Source organism: Crocodylus porosus, unplaced genomic scaffold (assembly GCF_001723895.1).
Source record: "Crocodylus porosus isolate Cpor-Errol unplaced genomic scaffold, CroPor_comp1, whole genome shotgun sequence".
Lineage (NCBI taxonomy): Eukaryota > Metazoa > Chordata > Crocodylia > Crocodylidae > Crocodylus > Crocodylus porosus.
In genome coordinates, this window is record NW_017728931.1 from 88,740,833 (window position 1) to 88,766,199 (window position 25,367).

At 40.4% G+C, this 25,367-nt stretch overlaps 1 protein-coding gene across 1 annotated transcript in view; it reads right to left on the reverse strand.

Annotated features, from left to right (window-relative positions):
• Positions 1–25,367, reverse strand: part of ARID2 (AT-rich interaction domain 2) — a 159,786-nt gene that overhangs the window by 3,088 nt on the left and 131,331 nt on the right. Inside the window, exons 16-20 of the mRNA XM_019543946.1 lie at positions 21,842–21,990; positions 4,641–4,779; positions 4,469–4,554; positions 1,551–1,674; positions 1,382–1,473 (exon numbers count right to left, since the gene is read on the reverse strand). Coding sequence (XP_019399491.1) covers positions 1,382–1,473; positions 1,551–1,674; positions 4,469–4,554; positions 4,641–4,779; positions 21,842–21,990 — 590 coding nt within the window. The remainder of the gene's footprint in view (positions 1–1,381; positions 1,474–1,550; positions 1,675–4,468; positions 4,555–4,640; positions 4,780–21,841; positions 21,991–25,367) is intronic.

Here is a 25,367-nt window from a genome sequence, read left to right on the forward strand (position 1 = left end):
TATCATAAAAGTACTGGTGCTGGAGGAACCAAGCAGTGTAGGACCCCACCTTGGGACAGGTCAAGCAGCTGTACTCCAAGGATGTGACAGAGATCAGCAAAGTTTATTATAAAGAACTGTACACCATTTTAATTAACTGGTGTAACATACGTTTAAAATAATTATTTTAATATTAATAGTAATAAAAGCAACCCAATTTCACTCCTGATTCCTAAAGTAATTTTTTTTTGTCTATATAACTTATGAGATATAGGTCTTCTGATGTTCCTACTCTGACATGCTAGTATAAGTGAACTTTGGTAGGCTATCTAGGCAAATTTAATCATGTGACAGAACTACACAGCATTTCATTATTATTACAATATATAATCTAATATGGGGTGGGGAAAATATGGCTTGCGGATCAGATCCAACCCAGAGAGGTACTCTGTCTAGCCCGTGGTGGGTCCCTCAGTCCTGCCTGGCCCAGGCACCGTCTGGCCTATGGTGCATCCCACTGCCCCCTGGGGCTGGGGTGGCTCTGCAGCCAGACTGTTTTTCTAGGCAGCCCAAGTGGCAGCTGCAGCTCCTTCTGGCTGCTGCTGCCCCAGTCCTGTGGTACTGACAAGGACCTGTGTGCACAGTCTTGACCCCAGCTCACCTTGAGCCCACTCTGGACTCAGTCCGGTGGAACAGACTAGCTCTGGACCAGCTGGAACCTGTGCACACAACGTGCGTGCGTGCATGTTGGGGCTGTGTGTGTGTTGGGGCTGTGTGCATGGGTTCTGCTGGTCTGCTCCAGCCGGGGCAAGTACAGAGCAGGCATGGGGTGGGCTAGGGTCAAGGCTGGGGCTGTGCAGCTGCAGGGTGCATGGACTCCAGGCTGTTGCGGGGGCAGGGAAAGGTTCTGACCAGCCTGCGGCAGCTCTGCAGAACTGCTTATGTGGCCCACAGGCTCAAATAATTGCCCACCCCCGATCTATGAACAGGAATTTTGTTCATCAGGGAAGAGCTCTCTTCCTAACCAGCTTGCAAGGTTGGAGACAACAAAAAGCTAAAAAAGAACCCCAACTACTCCAATCAAGTTCGTAGCCTTTTCTGTTATTCTATCTGATTACAATCCTTTCTGAGATGGTTTACATTAGATATTTTAAGGTGAAATTGGTTTCATACACATGTATACATCTGACTGATTTTCCTTTACCTTTTTGACTTCCTCTTTCAATGCAATATTTTAAGAAGACAGAGGTAGCATATAATAGTATAGCCAATTCAAAATAGACCCTTATATGGAAATTGTTTTGAAAATTATGAAATAAACCCACCTATTATTTGGAATATAAAAATCATTCACATAGCAACATGTTTTGCTTTGGTACAAGAAGAATCACAAAATGCTCACCTGCGACCACATTCTGAATATTTACCAATATTTTTTAATATTAAGGCAGCTGTTAATCGGATGTGTTTAGTTATTGGTCCCTCTTTTTCATCCTAAAAAAGGAAGAAAAACATTAAAACCCAAATTAATGAATAATTAACTTCAAATCCATAAGCCATGCTCTACTTACTGTGAAATCTCTGAAGACAAGGTTTCTTGATCCCCTCCTTAATGCCATGAGGGCAGCACTAGGATGATTCACAATGGCCTTCTGTGCTCTGGGAGCAGAGGCAGCACCCCCTGCATTTGGTGGCCTAAATTGACAAAGATATTAAGGTATTAAGTATCTTTATGTTGCTTTCTAACAGATTGAAATCTATCTAGATAAACTCTACTTCTGATGAATTTTCCCTCTCTTGTAGTTGACAAGTAAAGAGCTCTCAGTATTCACAACTAAATAGATTCATCTTTGGATTCAACATAGGGAAACCTGGCACACAAATGCCAGAGATCATTTCATGATGAACATTAAAGGACACATCTTCCTGACACAACCACTCCATATCATATATGACATTTGTAGTGGCAAAATAATACTCTGAACTCAATGACACAAGCCAGCTTTCTGATGGGTGTCTGAAGAAGTGCTCTGTCAGCCAAGATTTGAGTGAATGGGGAATATAGCTTTTCAACTGCCGTCTAAGATCAGGGCAAGGAGTATCTTCACAATCTATCTGAACATTTAACCAGCTATGCCAGGTGCAGTTATAAAAATTAATATTATTTCTGGTCAGAGATTTAAATTCAACTAATTTAAATCACATTTTTTAAATGAAAGTAAATCATTGATTCAAATCGAGCATTTGTAAAAACCAACTTGAATGAGTTTTCTATTGAAGCATTTTAGAAATCTAAATCCTATTTTAAAATGCCACTCCAGAGATGCATCCTATTTTAATTATGTAACACTGCTCTAAGGGCATACACAAAACATGCTAATTCCCAAATACTTCTCCTGATCTCAGAGGCTGCATTCTGAAGGGTGGAACAAAAATGGAAATATATATTTGGAGGTTTGGGAAAACAGGGCTGAAGCTCCAAAGCCCTCCTGGCATAGTTCTGCCCCCCTCTCGTCCCCCTCCCACACTGCTCTGATATCTCCTTTCCCCCTACAACACAGCTTCCAAAATTGTTTGGTTTATGGATCATCATTTTAAAAACTATTGTGAAATGAATGGACATTATGTCAATTCACAGAACAAAATTTGGGAACCCCCGCCACAGAAGCAGCAATAAAAGAAAGTGGAGCTTGATGACCCCATCTTGATACAATCATCAGGAAAAAAAAAAAAGAGAGGATGGGTTTATTTCTATGCGTATGTGGAGCACCCTTTCAGCCCAGTTTGACTGGAGGAAAACATGCCCACCTTTCCCCTTTATGGCTTGCTCTGCTGCTGCTTCTAAGCTCCCAGATAGTAATACCCCTTTGAGGAGAATCCCTTATTTGTTGAAGAACTGCAAGAAATAAAAACCCTTTTAAAGGAAATTCTTCAAAGCTTCAGCCACTGAACTGGGCTTCAAAATGCACCAGGAACGTCAGATTCACTGGGTGCTCAGGCCAGATCTTGACCACAGGGCTTCTTACAGGCTGGATCCAGACGCGTGTGCGTGTGCGTAGCTGCTGTTCAACCCCTACCACCAACACACGTTCCCAATGAGGCTCCATACCCTGGATTTCAGTAGTGGACCCAACCTCTTCTTGCTGCACCTGTACATGAACCCCAAGGCCAGACAATATGGCTCAGTCAGCTATACATTTGTCTTAGACCAATAAGGGTCAATGACCTGAAATATGTTCATCCCTTAGAAGCTTTGTCTGACTGCAGCTCCAAGCACAAAAGTTAATCAAGGGGCAAATGCCCCTATCCCTGGACCTTCCAACCCCACACTGCTTCAGCACCCAACATTCCCTAGCTCTGAACCAAAGATTAGGAACCTGAATGTAAAGAGCAGCTCACATCAGACAGACGTTGTATCAGAAGTCCCTCGACCAAACCACTCAGTGATTTAAAAAAAAAAAAATCATACACAACAGTCCTATTGTCCACAATGATTTCATTACGGTGGGGTCCAACATTTTAACCCAATGGGCCACACTGGTGGTGCCCAGTCCATCTGCATGCTGGATCTGACTGATGGGCAAAATCTGGTGTTGTGGGGGCCCAATCCTGCTGCATGGCAGGGAGAACAGACCCGGCGCTGATCCAACTGTGCAAAAGGGACATGGTTTGGCCCTGGTCTGGCTGCATGGGCAAGGGGGTGTGGTCTGGCCCTGATCTGACCAGGTAGGGTTAGGTAATTTGACAGCAGGGGAGGGGTAAGAGTATTAATTGCTATTTTTTCTGCACCACCAAATTTCCTAACCTGTGGGAGCCTTGGTAAGCCAACTGCTATGGTTCTGGAGGCAAGCTGGGGGCTGGTTACCCTACCTTGGAATATTTTATCCTCCATCTAACACTGAAAATACTTGCACAGTAAAAATTCATAACTGCACACTTAAACCACTAATCCTTCCAAAATCTCCACAAGGCACAGAAAAATGTAAACAGTTGAAGTCACTTGTAGTTTTAGAACATTTTGAATAGTTATTAAATATGTACACAGGAAGTGACACTCAACCTTAATTATAGTGCAGCTGCCACTTTACTATAATAAAATGATAGTGCTGGTTAGATGGGAGAATCTAAGAGCAGGCACAAACAGTACTCCTCTGCATTACTAAAACTCTGCTCATCTTTAAATCAATGATTCCTACAGTTTAGGTGCACACTCCACCTTCAATTACTTGTAGAACACCAGTTACTAAACTTTTTTCCCCACCTGTGTTTCACATGCTTTTGTGACTTCCTCAGATGTTACAATTTCTGATCTCTTGCCTACTTTTTATCATCACTGCCAGCATGACCTTGTAACCTGAATATTAGATTACAATACTATATTGCACCCAGAGCTATATTTGACAAATCAAATTATAAATATATAAAATTATTTCAGTGATTTCTGTCTATCCCTCCATTTTTGCTAGGAAACTAGGTTTAGGTCTCTTACTTATTAGGAGGTTTCTGATTTCCTGCTTGTCCATGTTCATCTTGTTTCAATCCTGCAAGCAGAGCATCTCTGGAGCAGTGCTTATCCTATTTGGAAAAAAGAGAGAAAATGTAGGCAAACATCCTTAAAGGAATTCCACATTTTATTTTACAAAATAGAGAAAAATCTGTACCTGTAAGTGGGTAATGAAGGAAAATCTTTGCCGCTGGAAAGGTTCACAGCCCTCCCATAAGCACTGCCCTGGATAGACATCTTTTCCACCATGTTCAGTTGCTGCATGATAGAAAACCTGCGATGGTGTTTGAAACCACCTAAAAAACATGGAAGTAGAAAGCCTGTAATTCCTTTTAGTTGGTTAATATTAAAATAGAAATACCACAACTTGATCCAGAATTTTGTTTTGTGAAGATCAGCATGCCTTTCATACTGAAAGGATAAAAGCAGTATGCTTTGGAAGGGTCTATTTTCCTCCTGATGTATTAATACCATTAGCACTTAATATGTACTACTGAAAAAGGTTCTTTTTATGGCCTGACAGAATATGGTACTAAACTCTCAAACAACCGGAGTTAATGACCTTCTTGTATTCTACATATTCTTCTTCCCGATTTCCTTTTGACTAGCCAACATTTCAAAATCTGACCAGCAGGCAGAGAAACAAAAACATTTATTCTATTCTCTTATATGCAATATGGATGCTTGTTATAACTGGCAGAACAGGTCTGGGTAAAACCTGTTTTTCAGTAACTCTCCTGCTAAAACTTGTCTTTCTGCCACTTGGTTTAGAAGTTCTCAGTACAGGATCTCTTTTCTCCTGCCTAGTAACCTAGCAATAGAGCAGTCTTTTAACCCTTTCAAATTACAGATTTAAAATAGCCTCTAATCTGAATTGAATCCTATAAATAACAAAAAGCAAACAAAGACTGATTCTCCATGCATTAATTTTTCATAAGTTTTTCAATATCTCAATATGTGCACCTGAAATCTTGTCAGGGTGCTCATCACAGAATATTATAGTATTTAAAAGATTTACCTATGAACCCATAAAACTGTTCCATACTCAAATAATTTTATCATAGTAAAATTTTTTACTAGTAATTAAGCTTAAACAAAAACAATGAAGTTAAGAAAAACGTGTTACTTATTTAAAATTGAACACAAAAAGGAAAGTGTAACGATATGACAGAAGCTACTACTACTAAATCATTTTTATGAAAAAGGAATTCAGCTGCAGCTCTAGAACATAACTTTCACCTATGTTTAAGTCGATCGTTGTAAAAGCACCCAAACCATTTTACAAAAAGGAAAAAAATAGGACTTGACTAATTTGATGCGTGTCTACATAACAGAAGGTGCACTTTAAATTATATCTGAAGGAATTTACAATTTACTTAGAAAAAAGAATACATTTTTATAAATAGCGACTATAAGAGTGACATAGTTTCACAGTTGGTAGGGTCGGAAGGGACCTGAGCAGATCAAGTCCGACCCCCTGCCATGGCAGGAAAGAGACAGTTTAGGAATCTTCAGTGAGTTATGAAACCAATATAAGCCTATTAATTGATTAAATGAAATAAACTTCACAGAAAAAGGAATGATTCACCTGTTTCAGACCAAGTAATGATGTGAACAGACATGCATTTGACATGTTCCAAATTTTGCTCCACTTTAGTGTGCTTCAAATTGCAAGCCCTTCCACACTGCAGACACGTGTTCTATGTGGTTCCCCACCACTGAACACTTCAAAATGACCATAAATGCACACAGTGGCAGTGTTCTCCAGTCAGCAGGTGGGAGAGCAAGTATCCCTGCATGCTTCTGCCTCTGGAGGTTCCTAAGGACACCTGAACACGCAGAAAAGTGCTCATTGACTGTTCCCTCTCCTCTGTGAGATGCCAGGGGACCAAAAACCTCTTGCCATGCTCTGCTTAGAGGTGCACGCGTTTCAGACAGCATTTAAAAATGAAGCACTTCAAGGATGTTCCTCTTTTTTGAGGGTCAATTTTGAAGTGCTTGTTCAGTCATAAACATCTGCACCCTTGCAGTTTGTACTGCTTCAAAGGCATTGGGAGAACTTTAAACAGCATGTCTGTTCAGTAGCAGGATGTTGTTGTTCCAGTTTACTATAAAGGCACAAAAAGAAAGCATACCAAATAAAGTATATATTCCCCCATTAAAAAAAAAAATCCCAGTAATTATTTTGATCAGTGCCTCTAGGCATTAGTAGAATATGACTTTGTAGGTCCCACTGCACTAGATGTTAAATGCACGCACAAATCTTCCTTTTCCTTAAGAGTTGACATTCTACCATTGACATTTAGTTGACAGGTTTATAGTGACGAGTGAAACATACTTTAAATGATCAGTGAAAGGAACAGCAAAAATGTTTGTGAAGAGCCTATTGACCATTAAAATTAAGGAATGAACAAAGGGGTATTTTGAGGGGAGTCTACAGTAGTTGCGCAAATCAGATTTTCTGCCCAGGATAAAAGTACATGAATTGATTTTTGGTACACAGTGCAGCAGCAGTGTGGCATTTCTATTCAGGCAGTTAAGACACTCAGTTGACTTAATAGCTCATTCTTCTTCATTCCACATGTGTAAATGATTATTTCTCTTTTTTGAATCGTCTTGATGTTCCATTAATTTATCTGACTTTTCTTAGGGCAACTTTGCTGTCTGATAGTTGCTCAGTTGCTCCTGGTGTCACTTTTCCAATTTCACAGCCCTGGAGACTCTTTAGTTCACTTCAGAATTATAGATCCACTGATGGAGACCAGTTTTTAACAGCAGCTGGGATTTCAGATTTTAGTTAAGCAGGAAAGGGAGGATGAGTCAGCTGAAAATTAGGCTCTATCCTTGCTCTATGCAGCCATAACTCTGGGGAAAAAACTTTTTTCCTTTATTCTGTCATTCAAAAACAAGGGGAATATCTTATTTTGGGGTGATATCTATACATGATAAAATATGGTATTTTTATTTTTCTTCCTGAATAAGGTTAAACAAGAGTTTTAACTGTTTTCATAGGGAATCTATCACATTAAAAACATTCTGGCCTGTAGTTGTCTTGCTGAATTCTTTGCAACAGAAAGACTGCTGCTTTATTATTTTTCTGTAGTCAAAAAATGATTAAGAGCCAGGAGTGGCTTGACTCTAAAAAGGGCTGCCTTACGTCTAAAAAAATTAAGAAACACTACCCTAGTCTTACTATACTAGCATATACAATATGGAAAAATAAAATGGTGCAACTTGCATTACTATAATTAAAGGGTATTCTAATACTTGCACTATAATGTCTATGATGTTTTCCCTTCATATGAAGAAGGGGGAAGAGATATAAATGTAGGAGAGTTGCATTTAAATTTAACTTTTGGAACAGTCCTAAATTTCTACAAAGCAATCTCATGAACATGCTTTGATTTACTTCAAAACTTCACTTTGTTTATAAAAAAACCCACATTTTCACCCTTCAACATGCCAGGCAGAGGCATAACAAGTTCATTTAGTGCCCAGGGTGTGTGGAGGTACACTGACCACTGTAGATTGGGTGTGGGGGGTGGTGGTAAGGGAAAGGGAAACCTTACTTGCTAGGGCTCGCTGCATAAGGAACACAGCTGCTGCTGTTGCTAATGTTGCCTTCCCTTTGTAGAGAGGCTTGACAGCTGTGGCAGGGACAGAGAGAGAGTGTGACATAGCTACATGGCACCAGCTTCCTGGGAGCTACCCCTGGGGCCCCGATCCTCCCTACCCAGAGATGCTACTGGGTGCAAGGCTGTGCCTACTGTGAAAAAACTTGCTGGGAGAGGGGTGGGGAACCCCATTCCACACTGCTGGGTGTGGGGCTGTTTCTATGGCTGGGCAGGGGTAGTGAAGAGCTACCCCTGCCATAGTACAACTCCCTGAGGGAAGGAGTGGGATTCTGGCACTGTCGCACAGTGGATGCCTGGGGCTGATTCCCTGCTCACCCCACCCTAGCTATGCTACTGTTAAACAGTAGACTTGTTCTTTGAATGGTCCAACTGAAATCAACAAAGCTTTAATTAGTGGATTAAAGCGCTGCATAGTATGAGCCAGGTATGGCTAGATTAGAGGTGAGATGTTTTATGAAATTCTGTTAACTAATACATGTAAACAACATTTTAAAATTACACTGCAGCTGGTCAAAGAAAGCTGTATTTTCACATTCGTCAGCTGGTTAAAGTGAACTACTGGGTTTCAAAACACGTCAGTAGATAATGTTACTTAACGTGTCTAGGCATATACTAACTGTTTCAGAATCTGCACAAAGTAAATTCCTGAATCTGGTAGGCGCAATGAATGTGGCTGTTCTGCAAAAAGTGTTGAAACAAAAGATGCACTTTTAACTGGAGATGAACTGCAACCCAGCTCCCCTGCACTCACCCAAGAACTTGAACTGTTCACAGATACAAGATAGACTGATGCTTGGATGTAGTCTCCCCCTTGCACAGTGACCCACTAGTCACTATTCATTCTACTATACTATATCAAAACAAGACCAGAAGTGAGCCACTTAATAATTAGATTATTGTACAAGATTTGTTTAAAACTTGATCAAAAAAGAAAGCCTAATTCAGTCTCATGACAAAAAAAGGACAAAGCACAGTCTTTACTCAAGATACAACAATGACAACAGAGGTTCAGGGAGTCAGTTGAGGAGTCTTACTTCATCTCTCTCTTGGTATCTCCACAGTTTTGTTTTTGAACCCTTTGTTATTCTGGCCTGCCAGGTGCTGGAGGTTCCTCAAGATCTTCCATTTACATTATTAAGTACAAAACAACTCAAAAGCAGCCTGTAAAGCAAAGCAGCAGCTATGGAAACAAGCTGCCTGCAATTAACAGCACTCGTCAATAGCTGAACCTCAGTGATAACGGGGAAGCTTTAAAAGCTTTACTTTCACTTCAGATACTAAAACAGAACAGTCTGGGGCAGGGCCAGTCATCTATTATGCTTGCACAATGCCTAGCACAACTAGGCTCGATTTGGCTGTGATCTTTAGAGAGTATTGCTACCTACATTTCAAATACATCAGACCCTTGCCATTCACAGGAGATACATTCCAGAGATCCCCGCCAATGACAAAATCCGTGAATACTGACCCAAGGCTCCCTGTCAGACCCCACAGCTGCCCCATACTCCCCCCCCACATTGCTCACAGGGCTCCCTCACAGCGCCCGGGGACCAACCGCTTCCCCCGAGCAATGCTGCGGCTGCCTCTGGGGGAAAAGATGCCGCCACCGCTGCCTCCCTCCCAGTCCCTGGTGCTCACCCTCCGCCTGCCTCCCGACTCTGCTCTCCCCCATGAATAGCAAGGGTTTCCTGTACTATGCTTATAAGATCATATTTAAACAGCTCCTGTTTAATATTTGTAAGTCAACTTACAATCAAATGCTATTGCGTATAGCAGCCAAGAAACATATTACAATCTTCAAGTTGAGTGTTTTAAACATGATTAATTTTAAAGGTTTCCTCTTCAATGTGTTCTGAAAAAGCATTAAACATTTACATTTCATGAGTACTGAAGTAAGGAACTCACTCAAAAAAAAAAACAAATGTGAAGGATTATATTTATAAAGCTCAACTCCTGCCCTCCATTATTGCTCAATTGTCACCAACCACCACAAAAACAACACATTTTATCATTATTCTGCTATGATGAGCAGGTCTATCTAATATTTGAAGGGAAACATTTGAAGTGAACACAAATGGCCCATACAGCCCAAAAAGTGCATTAATGACCCATTCAAAAGAATACACTTGTTCATAATAACAACCTAGCAAGGAAGCTAAGATTATACATGTTTTCATTATAAACAATGCTCCAAGGAATCACAGTAACTATAACAGTTGAAGAACAAATCACATGGCATTTGTAAAGCATATTAGAAGCAGGTAGCCTGTTTGTTTAGTTTTTCCACTCTAAAAGGCACTGGACAAATGGGCTCTGAGAAGTGGCAAGTATTCGTTTCGGATTTGGCCGATTCGCAGGGACAGTGATTCGATTCAGTGACTTGAATCATTGTCTTGATTCAATTTGGCCAAATCTGAATCTGAAGATTCAGTGCTGCTTCAGAGATCTGGCCATAGACTAAACAGGCAGCAGTCCTCACCATGCTGGACACAGCTGTCTCCAGCTGGTAAGTCTGGTGTGGTGGGCAGAGGAGGGAGGGAAAGAGTGTTGGGGGCCGGAGGGGGGGAGGCAGATCAGCGCCCTGACAGCAAGGGAGAGGCTGGGACAAGCTGCCCAGCCAGGGTGAGGGGGCAAGGGACTCAGCGAGGGGGGTTCCCACCACAGCACACTGCCGATCCAGGTCATGGGAGTGGGCATATGCCCCTGGATCTGCATGGGGCAGACTGGGCAAGGCTGCGCTGTGGGTGGCTAGCCCCAGCCGCCCACCACCAAGCTGTGCTCCGTGGGGCGGGTGAAACAACAGTCAAGGAAGGTACAGTGACATCCTGACTTATCAAGACTGATAACATGACTCTTGTCAAAAGCCAGGGCTTTTCTAAAGATCTACTTGGGCCCAATAAGGCTTTTCTAGATCTTTCCAGAAGGCAAAACTTCAATTTTACCCCTCACTTACCATGTGTGCTTATAGCACTGACACACAGAGCAGTGAGCCAAAGCATTTTTTTTCTACAGTACAACAGATAGCAAGAGCTCCTGTCATTCAAGGGCATAGCATTATTGTTGGATGGATAGAACTTAAGGCTCGGTGACTTCTTGTCAGTCATTTAGGGAGGAGCAAATAGTCTTATCTGGATGAAACCCCTATCACTGCTCCTTTTTAAAACCCAAATACTAAAAACTGGCAAGAAAAAAACCCACAAGAAAACTATAAACATTTTTTCTCACATCAAAGAAGCTGTGCTAGCGACTCACCAACAGCAAGGAATGCCAACACCACACAATTCTATTTTGCAGCTATGAGTAGCTGGAAGGAACCAAGTTCTGTCCTGGCCTTTATGCTCTCTATAATTGGGAGCAAGACAGTACTCAAAATACACATACAACCTCAAAGGACACTACTGTTTAAAACAGCTTATTCATATGGGGCACATGGTGCATTAAGAACAACATATATTATTAGAAACAAACCAGCATAGCTTCTACAAATTGTGCCTCTATTATCATTTTTGAGCATATTAAGAAATAATAGATACGGAACAGCTTATACAGGATTTTTAAAGAGTCTTGGTTTCTTTGAATAACAAGACATTATTTAAGGAAACCAAGTTGCCATGGGATAAAGTAGTGTCACAGATGTACTATGACTAAGAGACAGAAAAAGAAAGAGGAAAAAATAAATGGTCAATTTTCAACAGGGCAAAAGGATAACAATGAGATGGACCCATTCTATGACTTGTTCTATTTAGTATGTTTGTTAATGGTGTAGAAAAGTTAGAAAACAGTAAAAGGAATGGACACTTGACAGAGGAATGAACCTGCAAGGTAAGCAAGGAATGAACATTTTAAACTGGTCATACATGTTACCAGTTTTAATGTTAACTCTAATCATGCCAGACAGAAAAAAATAGGGAGTCACTGCAGAGGGACTGAAGAAAAAAAAAAAAACAAAAAAAACCACACTGTCAAAACACAGTGTATTCACAAAATGTTTAAAAACCCATGTAAATCAAAGAAATACCCACAACTTAAATACAGTCTTTATATTGATCACTACATCTTCAAAAATACAGAACTGAGATAAAAAGATGAAAGTAACTAGAGACAGGAAAAGTTTTTTGTAAGAAGAGAGATGGATAAGATGGGGACCATCAGGTCGGACTTTATGATCTGCTCAGGTCCCTTCCAACCCTACCAACTATGAAACTATTTAGGCTAGGAAAGAAATAAAGAAGAAATATAATGAAGGTATACAACAAAACAGAATGAATGGTAGAGAGAATATGGGTCAAATGCTCCCATTTATCTTTTCTCATAATCCAAGAACAAGGGAACATTGAAATGGGAAAAAAGAAGCCATAAAACTGAACAAAAAATATTTGCACAGTATAAATTCAAATGATGGAATTTATTGCCACAAAGTTCCATTTGACAGGATTAAAAAAAAAAAAGAAAATGTTTATAAACCCTCGGGCATTGACCTACACGAAACCACTAAACACTAGAGATAGGTTATTTCTAGTGTCTCGTAGAAAGTTTTTTCTTCACCTTCCTTTGAAACACTTCGTCCCTGTCAGAAGTAATATATGGGATTGGATGGATAGCTAATCTAATTTATAAGAGGATTCCTATGTTCCCTTGTAAAGCTGCAGTCTAAACAGAGACAAATTGTCATAATTCTCTTAAATATCACATTAGCTGTTTCATTGCTGGCTGGTCATTATTGGCAGTCCCTAAACACGAGGAGGACAGTCTTCTAATAAATAGGGGAATTATTACTGAGTTTGAAGATGGCTGAGGAGGCCAATTTGTATGTTTGATTGCAGACGTGGCAATAGTTCCAGGAGGAAGGAAGGAGTGGCTCCTGATAATGCCGGGTCACAGCTCTTTCCCATTTGTCTCTTATCTGCCTCCACAGTGAGGTGAGTTTGCTCCAAAAGATTAATGGCTTGTTGTACACTACAGACTCAGTGGTGGTGATTTAGTGCTCAAGTCTCCTTAGTACTGATTTCTTCAGGTTAGTATTTAAGGTGTCCTTGAATCTCTTCTTTCCCCATCTCTAGAATGGTAACCATTGGTGTATTGAGAGTATAGGATGAGTTTCAGGCATCCTTATGATGTGTCCTCTCCAAACGGAGTTGGTGACATATAAACATGGCTTTAATACTGGTAGAATTTGCTTAAGCCAGAATGCTAGCATTCATATTTCTGTCCTTCCAACTGGTTTGGAGGAGTTTTCTAAGACATCACTGACGATAACATTCCAAAACTTTCAGGTGTTTTCGATATGTTGTCCAGGTTTCACACCAATACAATAAGGCAGGAATGACAACAGCTTGGCAGACAAGAAGTTTGGTTTGGATCCTGATGTCATGATCAAAGACATGATTTTGGATACACTCAAAGGCAGCAGTGGCAGATTTTATCCAATGCTGAATATCATTGCCTAGGTCAACATTCTCCTATGACTGCCATCTAATTTTGATGTGTGGAGGGATAGCTGGTTGGCTTGGGGTAGGTTGGTAAAGTATCTTGGTTTTCATTAAATTGACAGCGAATCCAAGGATTTCATATGCTTTGCAGAAGTGACCAACAGTGACCTGGAGCTCTTCAATTTGGAGAGCACACACAACACAACCATCAGAATACTGAAGATCAGTAATGAAGGTTATATTGATTATCTTGGATTTGGAACGTAACCAGTTAATGTTAAAAAAAGATTCCCATCCCATGTGATTCTGGATGCTGACTCCAAATGGAAGCATATCAGCAGTGAAATGAGGAGCAGCTGTGAAATAGGTGGAAAAATGTTGGTGCAATCACACACCTTTGCTTGACTCCAGTTCTAACGAGGAAGGGGGTTGTTTATGAGCCACTGCTTAAGACAGTTGCTGTCATGCTGTTATGAAGGAGTCTGATGATGATAACAAAACCTTAACATGTATCCAAATCTTATCAGGGCCAAATCTTATAGGGCCTCTCTGTTGATCAAATTAAAGGCCTTTGTCAGGTCAATGAAGGTCATGTAAAGATCTTGGTGTTGCTTGTGGCACTTCTCCTGTAGAGAGGTCTAGCAAAACATTGCATCTATTCTACCTTTGAGTGATCTGAAATCACACTGGGAGTCACATAGAATCTCCTTAACAAGGAAAGTGAGTCTATAGAGGAGAATGTGGGCAAGAATCTTCCTAGCTATAGACAGGCGTGCAATAAGACCATGGTAACTGCTACAATATGTTCTCTCTCTTCTTAAAAAGTGGTAATGATTTTGGCACCTCTTAGGTCACTGAGAATCTATTAATGTTTCCAGGTTTTCAGAATAACAACATGTGCCGGTGGGAGAACTTCTTTCACCTTGCTCATAAAATTTCAGCTCCTGTTCCATCAGCTTTGCTGTTTTTCAAGGCCTCCTGATAAGCTGGATAGCATGGATTGCAACCTTGACATTATGGAGAGGCTTGTGTGCTACCAATAATCCCACAAGGGATGCTCCCTGGAGTTTTGCACTCCTGGTAGAGTCACCCATGGTGGCAAGCTCAAGACCAAATTTCAGACTAGTAACAATCAGCAATCAAAAAAAACCGGTCCTTGTGGGCAGAGCAGGCAGATGAAGAAAGAATATTTCATAATGGCTGCAAAGGCGAATGAAGGCTACAGTGGAATAGAAACCTCAGGTTGCCTAGGTTTCACTTTCCATCAGATTAAACTTTCCTTTCTGTGAAGTAGCACGGCTGCTGATGCATAACAGCATCCCCTCATTAAAGAATACACATGCAGGCATCTTCAAGGGCAAGTCCTACAGCAATGAGCCAGTGGAGACATGGGCAAGTACTAGTGAGTTTTGGAAGCCCCTAGTCATGAACTACACAAAGGTGATGAATATATGGTGGTCATCTGTACTTGGAATTGAAACAGATGTACAATTCAGCAGCTGCAGTTATAACTGAGCAGGCCTATTTAGGATTCACTCTTAAGCAGTTCAACACTATTTAGGATCCACTGCCAAGTTGTAAACAATAGATCATTTGCTAACTTAGCAAAGACTTGTTTCAAGGTGTTAGGCATATCTTTGAGATAACATTTCCTTATTTAAATCTAGATTCTTTTCCAGCCTACGTCTTTACCTAAAGCAATCTGATTACTCACCCTCCAAAAGGACAGGCTGTGTACCTGGAGTTATACCCGTTAGCAAATTCTGTTTTCAGGGAAGTAACTTCCTAAGGGTTACATACTATTCGAAGGCTCTACACTTACTCGGACCTAAAATTACTAGAGGATTCTATTAGTCTAATACCCTCCACTGTCTTAAATAATACTTCACATTTTCTAGATATTAACCAAGTTCAATTAAGTAATTATAGGGAAGGGGGTGGACACAAAGCAGATGTGAATATATGCGCACATTGCTATGTGAGATCTTTCTGCATACTGAGACAGCCAACTTAGAAATAGCCAACTTTATATAAAAGCTGAGCAAAAGAGAAAAGACCAGATTTTTTTTACTTTGATTTGTGTGTTTGAAATCAACATTATATCCTACACCTGAGACAGTTAGAAACTAAATGTTCTGAACATTGAAATACTACTTTAGGCCTTGGCTGCTGCTAATACTCTGCAAACAGAAGAAATGACCATCTAGTACTACTGCAACTTGTCAGAACAGTTTCTCTTTCCAGTAGGGATGAGGGATTTTAGGACCTCAAATGTTGTTTGTCTGTATGTTTGCTCTACCTCTTGAAAATAAGTTTACTAAGGCAGGTAAGGGATGTCAGCTATGGATACACAATGTTTTCTACAGGTGTGTGTACAAATATTCTTGCAATGTGACTTTGTGGGGGACATAAACACAGCTAATCAAAATTCAGTTTCTCTGTTACTAGAATGATCGTGAATAATTTTTCCTAATATTTAACCAGCATTGCTACAGTTTGCACTGAAACATGTTCAATGCAGTATTTCGGTAGTTGACAAACCATTGTTTGTTAGATGGCAATTTCTTCTAATAACTATTTTGACTCTTATTAAATCCTATAAAAACATTAAGCAGTACTAAAGGTACTTATCATGAATATAAACAGTTCCCAGTCTAAGCTCTTCAGTTTAGACAATTTGTTTACTTCTCCCGGCACTTTCCCCTCTCTCTCTTTCCTGACTCTGAATTTTGTATTATAACTTCTTTCTCCTTCTCATGCTTTTTCTGTATGACCTTTTACAGCACCTAATGAAGTGAGCTTCAGCTCACAGAAACTTGTGCTATATACCATATTTATTCTATTCTAAAAAAAGGGTTTTTCCCTTCAATCAGTTTGGGGGAAAACTTACATTCACATACAAGGAAGCCACATTAAATACATTGTTCATCATTAAACTGCTGTCAAAAGCAGCATGTGTTCAGCATCGGAAACCAGCTGTGAAGCTGATTAAATGTAGCCGACGCTGAGCATGACTATAAAACACATGGCTTATATCAGGCAAACAACTTAACCCAAGTATTTTGTTTTATTAATATAATTTCACGTTTTAGGACAAATCAGTCAAATCAGTTCCAAATCACATTGCCTGAGCAGAACTCAATCATTCCAAAAACCATATAGATTGAGCAGGCAGAACTCAATCATTCTACACACCATGAATGGCACTACAACCAGTGAGCATCCTCTGTTCCTTCCAGGCTCTCACTTCAGATGCTCCCAAATCCATTGGCAGACATCTTAATACAGGCCCAAGCCAGAGATCTTGGGATTTGGATGCCCCTAGAATAGGGGTGGGCAAAACATGGCCGGGGGGCCAGATACGGCCCACTAGGCTATTCTATCCAGCCCGTGGGGCCCTTAAAAATTTAGAAAATTAATATTAATCTGCCCTGGGCTGCCTGTCATGTGGCCCTTGATGGCTTGCTGAAACTCAATAAGCAGCCCTCTGCCCAAAATAATTGGCCACCCCCGCCCTAGAAAGTACAAGCAAGCATCTTCCATCCTAAACACATTAGTCTGGGACTTCAGATATTTCCTACTTGATCTTGGCCCACAAGAGGTAAGAACAGGTTAACTTTATTAGAAAATGTTAGGAGCAAGAATGACAAAGCCTTAAGGAAAATACAGAGTGCCTGAGTGAGGGACTAACATAAAAGGGATGGTGGTAAGGAAGGAATGCAACTAGGTTACATAAGCACAATGTTAGCCATCTAAGCCTGGGGGTGCAAGGCAGGGTGGGAAAGGAAGAGGAAGGGAGTCGTGATGCTGAGAGAAGAAAAAAGGAGATAGATATAAAGCACAATGAGTCCATAATGGTGGAGGGGGTGAGTTGAGCAAAGAAGTCGCTCAGTCCGTGAAGTCCTACTGCGGGGGTCCCTGCCAGGTACAGCGGACCAGACCATGATTGGGAGTAGCTCTTCAAGTCCATCAGGTGCAGAGTGGGGGTTCAGGTGGTCCGCTCAGTGGTGGTTGATCTGGTGGGGTTGGCGTACTGGTGCTGGCCCCTAAGGTGTTTAACGTAGATGTTGTGGGACCAGAAGACGGTGTCATATGTCACAAGGTGCCACATCAGTTTGGCGTAAGGGTGGGAGACAAGGCAGGCATGCTGGATGTTCTCATTGCTGGGGTCCCAGGCTCCAAGTGCTCCCACGATGAGTGCATCGACCATCGCATCATAGCTGCAGCTCCTCAAGATGTTGGTCAGCGGGGCATGCTTCTCCTGCTTGCGAGCCCAGGCATTGGTGAAGGCTTGGTGCCAGTTCTTGAAGGGAATGGTCAAGTCCACAATCATGACCTTCTTGGCCTCCTTGCTGGTGATGATGATGTTGGGGCACATCTGGCTCTCGTAGCCCAGGTAGGCGTGGTTCACTGAGATCTTCCCCACTGTGGCTGGGATGACCTTCACCAAGTGGCCCTTGATCTGAGCCATAAGGCTAGAAGCAACAATGCAGCCCATCTGAATTAGATGGTAGTATCTCTCATGCTCAGTAGTTCCCCTCAGCACCAACACTTTTTTAGTCATGGTGAGGCACTACCCGGCATAAATTTCTATTTCCTCTTCACTCTCATAGCTGAGCTGTGCCTTTTTTTTCCATTTCAAATTATTCCTGTTTCCTTCACCATGCCTTAACATCACCAGATGGGGCCCCAAACAGTTTACTCAGAATCCCTCTCTTATCCTGGCACGTATGATTAGTGTGGCACCCACCCTCCATGAAGAGGAGCTGGACCAAGTTGTTGTGTACCTCATCTGCATATACATTTTTGGAACAATCCAGGACTTGTGATAAGAACACCAGGTTCCAGCCATGAGTGGGGGCTAATTAGCACATATATCCTTTGTGGGGGGGAATATCAGGAGTACATGCACAAACTGAGCATACTAGGCCATAATAATTGGCCTATATGCAAATTACTATAGGCATGTTTATTCCAATGTCAGTGTTTTCCAGTATGTCCCTTACTTCCATGTGCTCAGGAAGAGCAGGGTCTGATAGTAAGGGAAGGAGAGGGGGAGGGAGTCACAGGGGTAAGAATGGGGTAGAGGGCAAGGAGGCCACCGAGCCTTCGAGATCTATTTTCTATGCTGTAGCAGTGGGAGGGGAAAAAATTCAAGGCAAACCTCCAATAATTAGATTCTTTATGTGGAAAATTATAACAAAATTATACATTTTCCATATATAGAACCTAAATATTGGGGGGGGTCATATATTCAGAGTCATTTTATATTCTTTTTTTTTAATTGAACATAGGACCCTCTATGCCAGCGTATCCTTCAGAAAGATGCTTCGCTATGTCTTTGCTGACCGAGATCTGCAGATGGAAACTAAGACCCTGGTATACAATGCAGTGGTTACCCCCATGCTCCTCTACAGGTATGAGATGCGGCTGATGTATCAAATCTATCTTAAGTGCCTGGAATGGTTCCATTAGCGTTGCCTCAGGAAGATGCTTCTCATTATATGGGAAGACCACTGCACCAATGCCAGCATCCTCTCTGCAGCTAACATAACCAGCATATAGGTAAAGATCATGAAACATTAACTCCGCTGGGCTGGCCACTGTGTGTGGACGGGCTGACACTTGTCTCCCGAAGCAAGTCCTCTTCTCCCAGTCATGGTAAGAGGATCCACTGAGGAAGTGCTACAAGGATACCCTGAAAGCATACCTTAAGAAGGGTGGCATAAACCTTACAAACTGAGAAAAGTACTGGCTGGTAACAGGTCTCAGTGCTGCTGTACCATACATCAAGCCACAACCCACTTCGAAGAGAACTCTCTTACTCAGGAAGCGGAGAAACGGCAGAGGAGGAAGTGAAGTGCACAACATCCTAGCCAACAACTGTGCCTCCTCAAGGCACCACCTTGGGAAAAACCATATCTGTGGAAAACCTTGCAGAGCACAGATCAGACTCCTCAGACATCTTAAAACTCACCAATAATTTCCCTCCCCCAGCAGACATCATCCTCGTATTGAGGGATAGCCGAAGGTATTTTAGTAAATACAGTATCTACTTTGGTTAGTCTATAAGGGACAAATCTACCCTGCCTTCTACTTGACTTCAGACTAACATAGCTAACAACATCTCTAAGCTCACAAAGCAAGAGTGGTTTCAAGGAGGAAAAAAAGGGGATCTCATTGTTTATGCCTTGTTTACTCCTTTAAATTGGTTGGCTTTGTTTTTAAGTTTAAACATTAAAGCCCTGATATTTCATAAGTTTAATGCTCATATTCTTTTGCTCTAACACTTGAAAGATTGGAGCTGAAGCTGAATCCAATAGAATGGAATACTGACAACAGACTTTTCAGCTCCAGACTGAGGGGAAAAATGAAGCTGCATCTCAGACAGAGTCATTATATGTTGCAGTTTTGCATTATTCAGAATTTATTAAGAATGTCAAATTCTGTCCTCACTTACAGGCACACAAGGATGTAATAGAAGCAGAATTTGGCTCAATAGTTTCTCAGCAGAAGGACAAAAGAAACGTTATATCAGTTAGGAGACTGCAGGCTATGCCTACATTTGAGCATTTTACTTAATACTGGCAAAACCACAGAAACGTACATAAATTAGCCTATCAAGATGAAATACTGTTTACATCTTCCAAACAAATGCACTTTAGTGGATCATTTGAAACTTCCAGTTCAGACTGGTGACAACATTAAACCACAAATAAAAGAGAAAGATCAATACCACAAAAGTCAAATATAAAGAAAGATTATTTTTCAAAAAGTGCAGCAGAACACAAATCTAAAAGGCAAATTTTGACCATAAAATACTATGGGAATGATGATGTTTGAGAATAGAATGAATGGCCCCTGCTGACACTATTGAGGAAAAAGAACAAAGGATTACTTATCAAGGCATTTTGCACAGACAAAACTTTAAGCACGTGCAACTAAAACTAAACAGTAGAGCCTTTTAAATGTTTAAGTCTTTGTTAATCAAGTAATAAATGAGGACCTTGAGGGCATGCACTGATAGCCACTGGAACATGGATTCATTGATCTATTTATGGTTAAAAAAGTACCTTTAAGATCATCTGAATTTATCTTTATTAAAAAACCCATAAAATAATCTTATATTTATACGAACACCTCAAGGATTTTATGAACTTTCTAGGTACAAAAATCCTGCCATCCACCAGTGATGTACATCTGCCTCTAATGGAAAACATAAAAGCTGTTTAACAGCACACAAGAACCCTTTAGGAAACTGACCCAATATTACATCTTTCTATAGACATCATGGGCTCTGGATCACATTAGAAAAAAAGACTATATTAAACTGAAACTACCATTGAAAAGTTTGGTACACAGTCAGAATCTGCACTCAGCATTTTTTTGTGTCCCATTTAAATGCAACGCTTTCACCAGAATCCTTGTTAAGTCCACTATGACCAACATCTGATGTCTCCTGCATACGTACCCTAGTTTCTGCCACATTAGTTGCCCCGATGACCCCTTGTCATCTCCTATAGTTAAAATGAATTCAAGCCACTGCCAATTCCTTCCCAATCCTATACAATAAACAAACCCTCCTCTTTCTTTCAAAATCATTACATCATGTTTTGCTATTACCTTTGCATCAACAGACTTTCCCCTCTGCATTAACTTCAGACATTGTCCCCGCAATATGACTGTATTATTTAAAAAAGAGAATTGGAAAGACGCCCATATAAGTAAGTTTATGATCTTACACTTCTGTAACGTTAATTCAAATGAGCTCTTCTTCCTCACTCCCCTCTTTTTTTTAACCATCGCTTACTCTGTTGTCTAAAGACTAAGTACTTTATCTCCTTAGTTGTCTGTGAATCCCCATGCCAAACAAATGATGCTATAATTAATATAATCAATCATAATCCAAAGGAATTTGACACGCTCTTGTTCTTGCAACCCTTAAAATCTAAGGAAAGTAACAAGAAAGCAGTAATTGTTTCTATATGCATAATGCAAAATTAGGAACAAATAATTCTTTGCATTTACAGTGACTAAAATATTTCTGTATAACTAACTGAAAATTAAGTAAAATACATATTAGTTTTTTTCAAAAATGATAGAAAGATGCTGCATTCCCCCTTCCTCAACTCCAGCTTCACTCGACATTTTAATATTTCCTTTGTCCACAGGTAACTCACACAGTATAAGGTGACAGAAGGAAAGGTAATGGATAGTATTTTCATGGACTGCATTCCATGTATAAGCATCTTTAGTACATAAATAAAATGATGTTAAATAAAATAGCCATTTACTTTTTACATGACTGCCACAGACACATGAAGTTCTGTCCTGGTTTTTTTGCTTGCTCTCCGTGTTGACTTGCTGCAGTGTACGAGGGTGGCTGCAAATTGATCTGCTGTCCCTGTACTTGCACTGTTGGTACCGATGTCACAGGTGTGCTCTGTAGAAAAGTTTCAAAGACATAAATTTAAGGACAACATGCTAGAAGCCAGTATATATCCCTATTTATTTTATTGTCTTTTCATATTACGCTTAAACAACAATGAATTGTAGATTTTAATACACTGACCTCCTACATGATGTTGGGTATAACAGTAAAACAAGGAGAATACATGATATGTTAACTGTCATATTCTGCATTTGTTCTCTGATAAATTAATTGCTATAGTTTATACACAATTCAAATACAGAATTTGAAAAGAAGAACACAGTAACTGATTCAAACTTCTACTTCTACACGGGCAGCTTATTAAAAGTTAACTTTCTGTTCTTTAGCAATAAAGAGGGTGTGTAGTTATATTGCATTGGTAATGTAAAAATAAGTTATGCCATAAATCATTTCAGTTTAAAACACAAATTTAAAAAATTCTGAACAACACATATACTTCAGACATCTGCTGTTCTGCTTACATAGAATATTATGTACAGCAATACACTGACAGCACTAAGGCTATAAAATATTTTTCCAGAAGATTCAACTCACTTTAAAAATGACGATAGATCAATCAATAGCCAAAAAAAAAAGGCAGCACCAAAAATCACCAGCTACATTTGAAAACAAAAAAGAAACCCACTTACAGTCTACAATGTAAAATAACCCAGTACATTTTGTGTATAGAGATTCTAACTAAAGCGGGTTTTTTTTTTTTTAAATGAACTCTAGGAGCACATCCAGATGAATATGTATGTGCAATCTCTGACACTGCAGATGGGTCGCTGCACTATTAATTTGCAGCACGGCACAGGTTTTTCTGACACTGGGAGATCCCGGTGTAAAAAAACCCGACCCTTGCCAGAAAAAAACCCACACAGCACACATGGCTACAGTTTGCGCCACCCTAAACAGTAGCCTGGCTGGCCAGAGGCACAATCCAGCCGCTGGCCAGGCTCCGTGTGCCCAAATCTTTGCTGCTGGGGGCCCAGGAAACCCCCACCAGCTGTTCTTTGCTGCTGGAGCCAGCCCAGGTGCTGCTAACTATTCCCAGGGAACATGCACATTCCCACTCATGGGGATGGGCTCTAAAGGAACAACAGTTATGACTGCTTTGAAGCAAACAGAATCTTTAGGAAAGAGACCCAAAGTCTGAGACTATATAAATACAAGCCAGATGCACAAAGCTCTATAGTCAGCCATCAACACAAGGAACATCTTACCTTACCTTACCTTTTAATTTTAGAAGAGAATGTTGCTGAAACAGGACTAAGTAAAATGGGTGTCAGTCTATCTAACGCTGCCCTATGCTCTTTCAGGAAATTTAAGCTCTATTGCAGAATCCTTAAATTGTCTCACTAATACATTTTTGTCTGTGTGATAATATTTATTGTACAAGATAAACACAAATATCAAAAACCCCAAAGACTATTAAAAAGGAAACTAAACTTTTCTTCTTATGCAACTTTGCAAACTGTATAAATTCTGAGTACCCGTAAGATAATCCAGTGGATGTTCTTTTTACAAGAAATTTCAGAAGTCTTTTAACCAGATACATAAAATGAAGTAAAATGTCAACAAGCAAACAGATTCCTCCTACTCAGTGTTTTAAGATACTATTTTTTTTTCTAATAGTGAGGAATATAAATTACGAAATACAAAAAAGGGGGGACGGGAGCATTGGTTTGTGCCCTCTCTAAGGCTAAATGGTAGGTTCCACCACACTCAAAAGATGCTCCCCATATTTATCCTCTTTTCTCTTCCTTCCAGGATGCTGTTTACATCAAAATGTAGGTCTTCCCATGCTTTGAACTATTAACAGGATGACAACAGAGAGTCCTCTATCTATTTCATTTAAAAAGTAAAGGAACTCATCATTCCCATCCATGACTTCCAGTAAGTCCTCTACCATAAGCAGTGAAGTATTATTCATTATCCCTAATATTTTCTAAAGACAAAACAGTAAACAGGAGTCTGTATACAAAGCAGAGCTCATTTTTTATCTTTTTCCAAGCAACTTCCAAAGATTGCGTACAATATTTTGCTAAAGTGTTTGCAACTTTATTATTATAATTTCTGGATTACAGCTTTAAAGGAACCCAAATCAAGCAATTGTGATACGTTTAATTTGCACACAGTGCTTGTAATTTTCTCCTTCTATTTCTTTCAGGTGTGATGTAGAATACTCTCTTCTGCTACACAGCTAATTCCTACTTTGGCAAAATCACATATGAGCACTACTGAAATTGCCAAAATCAGCAAAAAATCCCAAAGAACTTTATGAACTCCGAAATACAGCACTGTTTGAAGCAGAGCTTCCATGATAAGACAGGCAGTACAGGTAAGCCCCACTTAACACTGCTGCACTTATATAATACTCATTTGAAATTGATACCTGATTTCACTTAGTGCTTAGCAAGTTTTGTTATAACACTCGCGGTTGCCATCTTGGGTCACCAAACACTTTCGGTTTCACTTAATGCTCGTTTCGCTTAATGTTAGTTTTTTCAGGAACCAATTAGGCGCACTAAGTGGGGGGGTTGCCTGTAGTTACAAGTACTCTGTAATTAAGAAAATCAGACCCCATACAAGTGAGAAGAAAAGACAACTGTAAAGGACCTCCTGGATCAAGTCTAGTCTCTTGCTATCATGGAAAATCACATCATTTAATCTCTTCTTAACCTGAGTGAGCTCCATCTTTCCATTTGTTAGGTCTATTAGTCTTATTAGAAGGCTGATCCAGAACCTCTCTGCTCTGATAGTTGGATATCTCCTAAGTCAGCAGTTCTCAACTTTCTTAGATTCATGGCAGGCACCTCCCTCCTGCCCAAATTTTTTTTCTTTGGTGGCCCCCGAGCTGAGAGCAACTGTTGTGTTGCCTCAGATGACCTTAATGGTTCTTAGCTGGGGTGCTGTGGCCCCACTACAGCTAGGTGGAACTGCCCCACACACCTCAAAGAGCCAGAGCAGGAAAGACTACAACAACATGTACTCTTGACTGTATTAGGGTTATCTGATAAACTAAGCAGGCAGGAGTGTGCAGCCTCTCTCAGTCTGATCCTGCATGTTTCCAGAGACGTGCAGTCATCAAGTCCAATTACTCTTGTATTCCTGATCTGCTTTTGTACTGACGATACCTCTACCTCCAGATCATCAAGCAAATTATCAGAATACACCTACTTTTTGCACCAACTACCTGTGTGTAACAGCAATGAATCTGTTAAATAAAATCAACCCCAATCCTTGATGAACTCGTCATTACCTCCTTCTAACCTGATGCTTCCCATTTTCAAAAATGTCTAGTGTCATCAAACCATTTGGCCAGTTCATTACCTACTTTAAAATACTGTACTGCTTCCCATCTTCTCTATCTTAAGTAATAATTT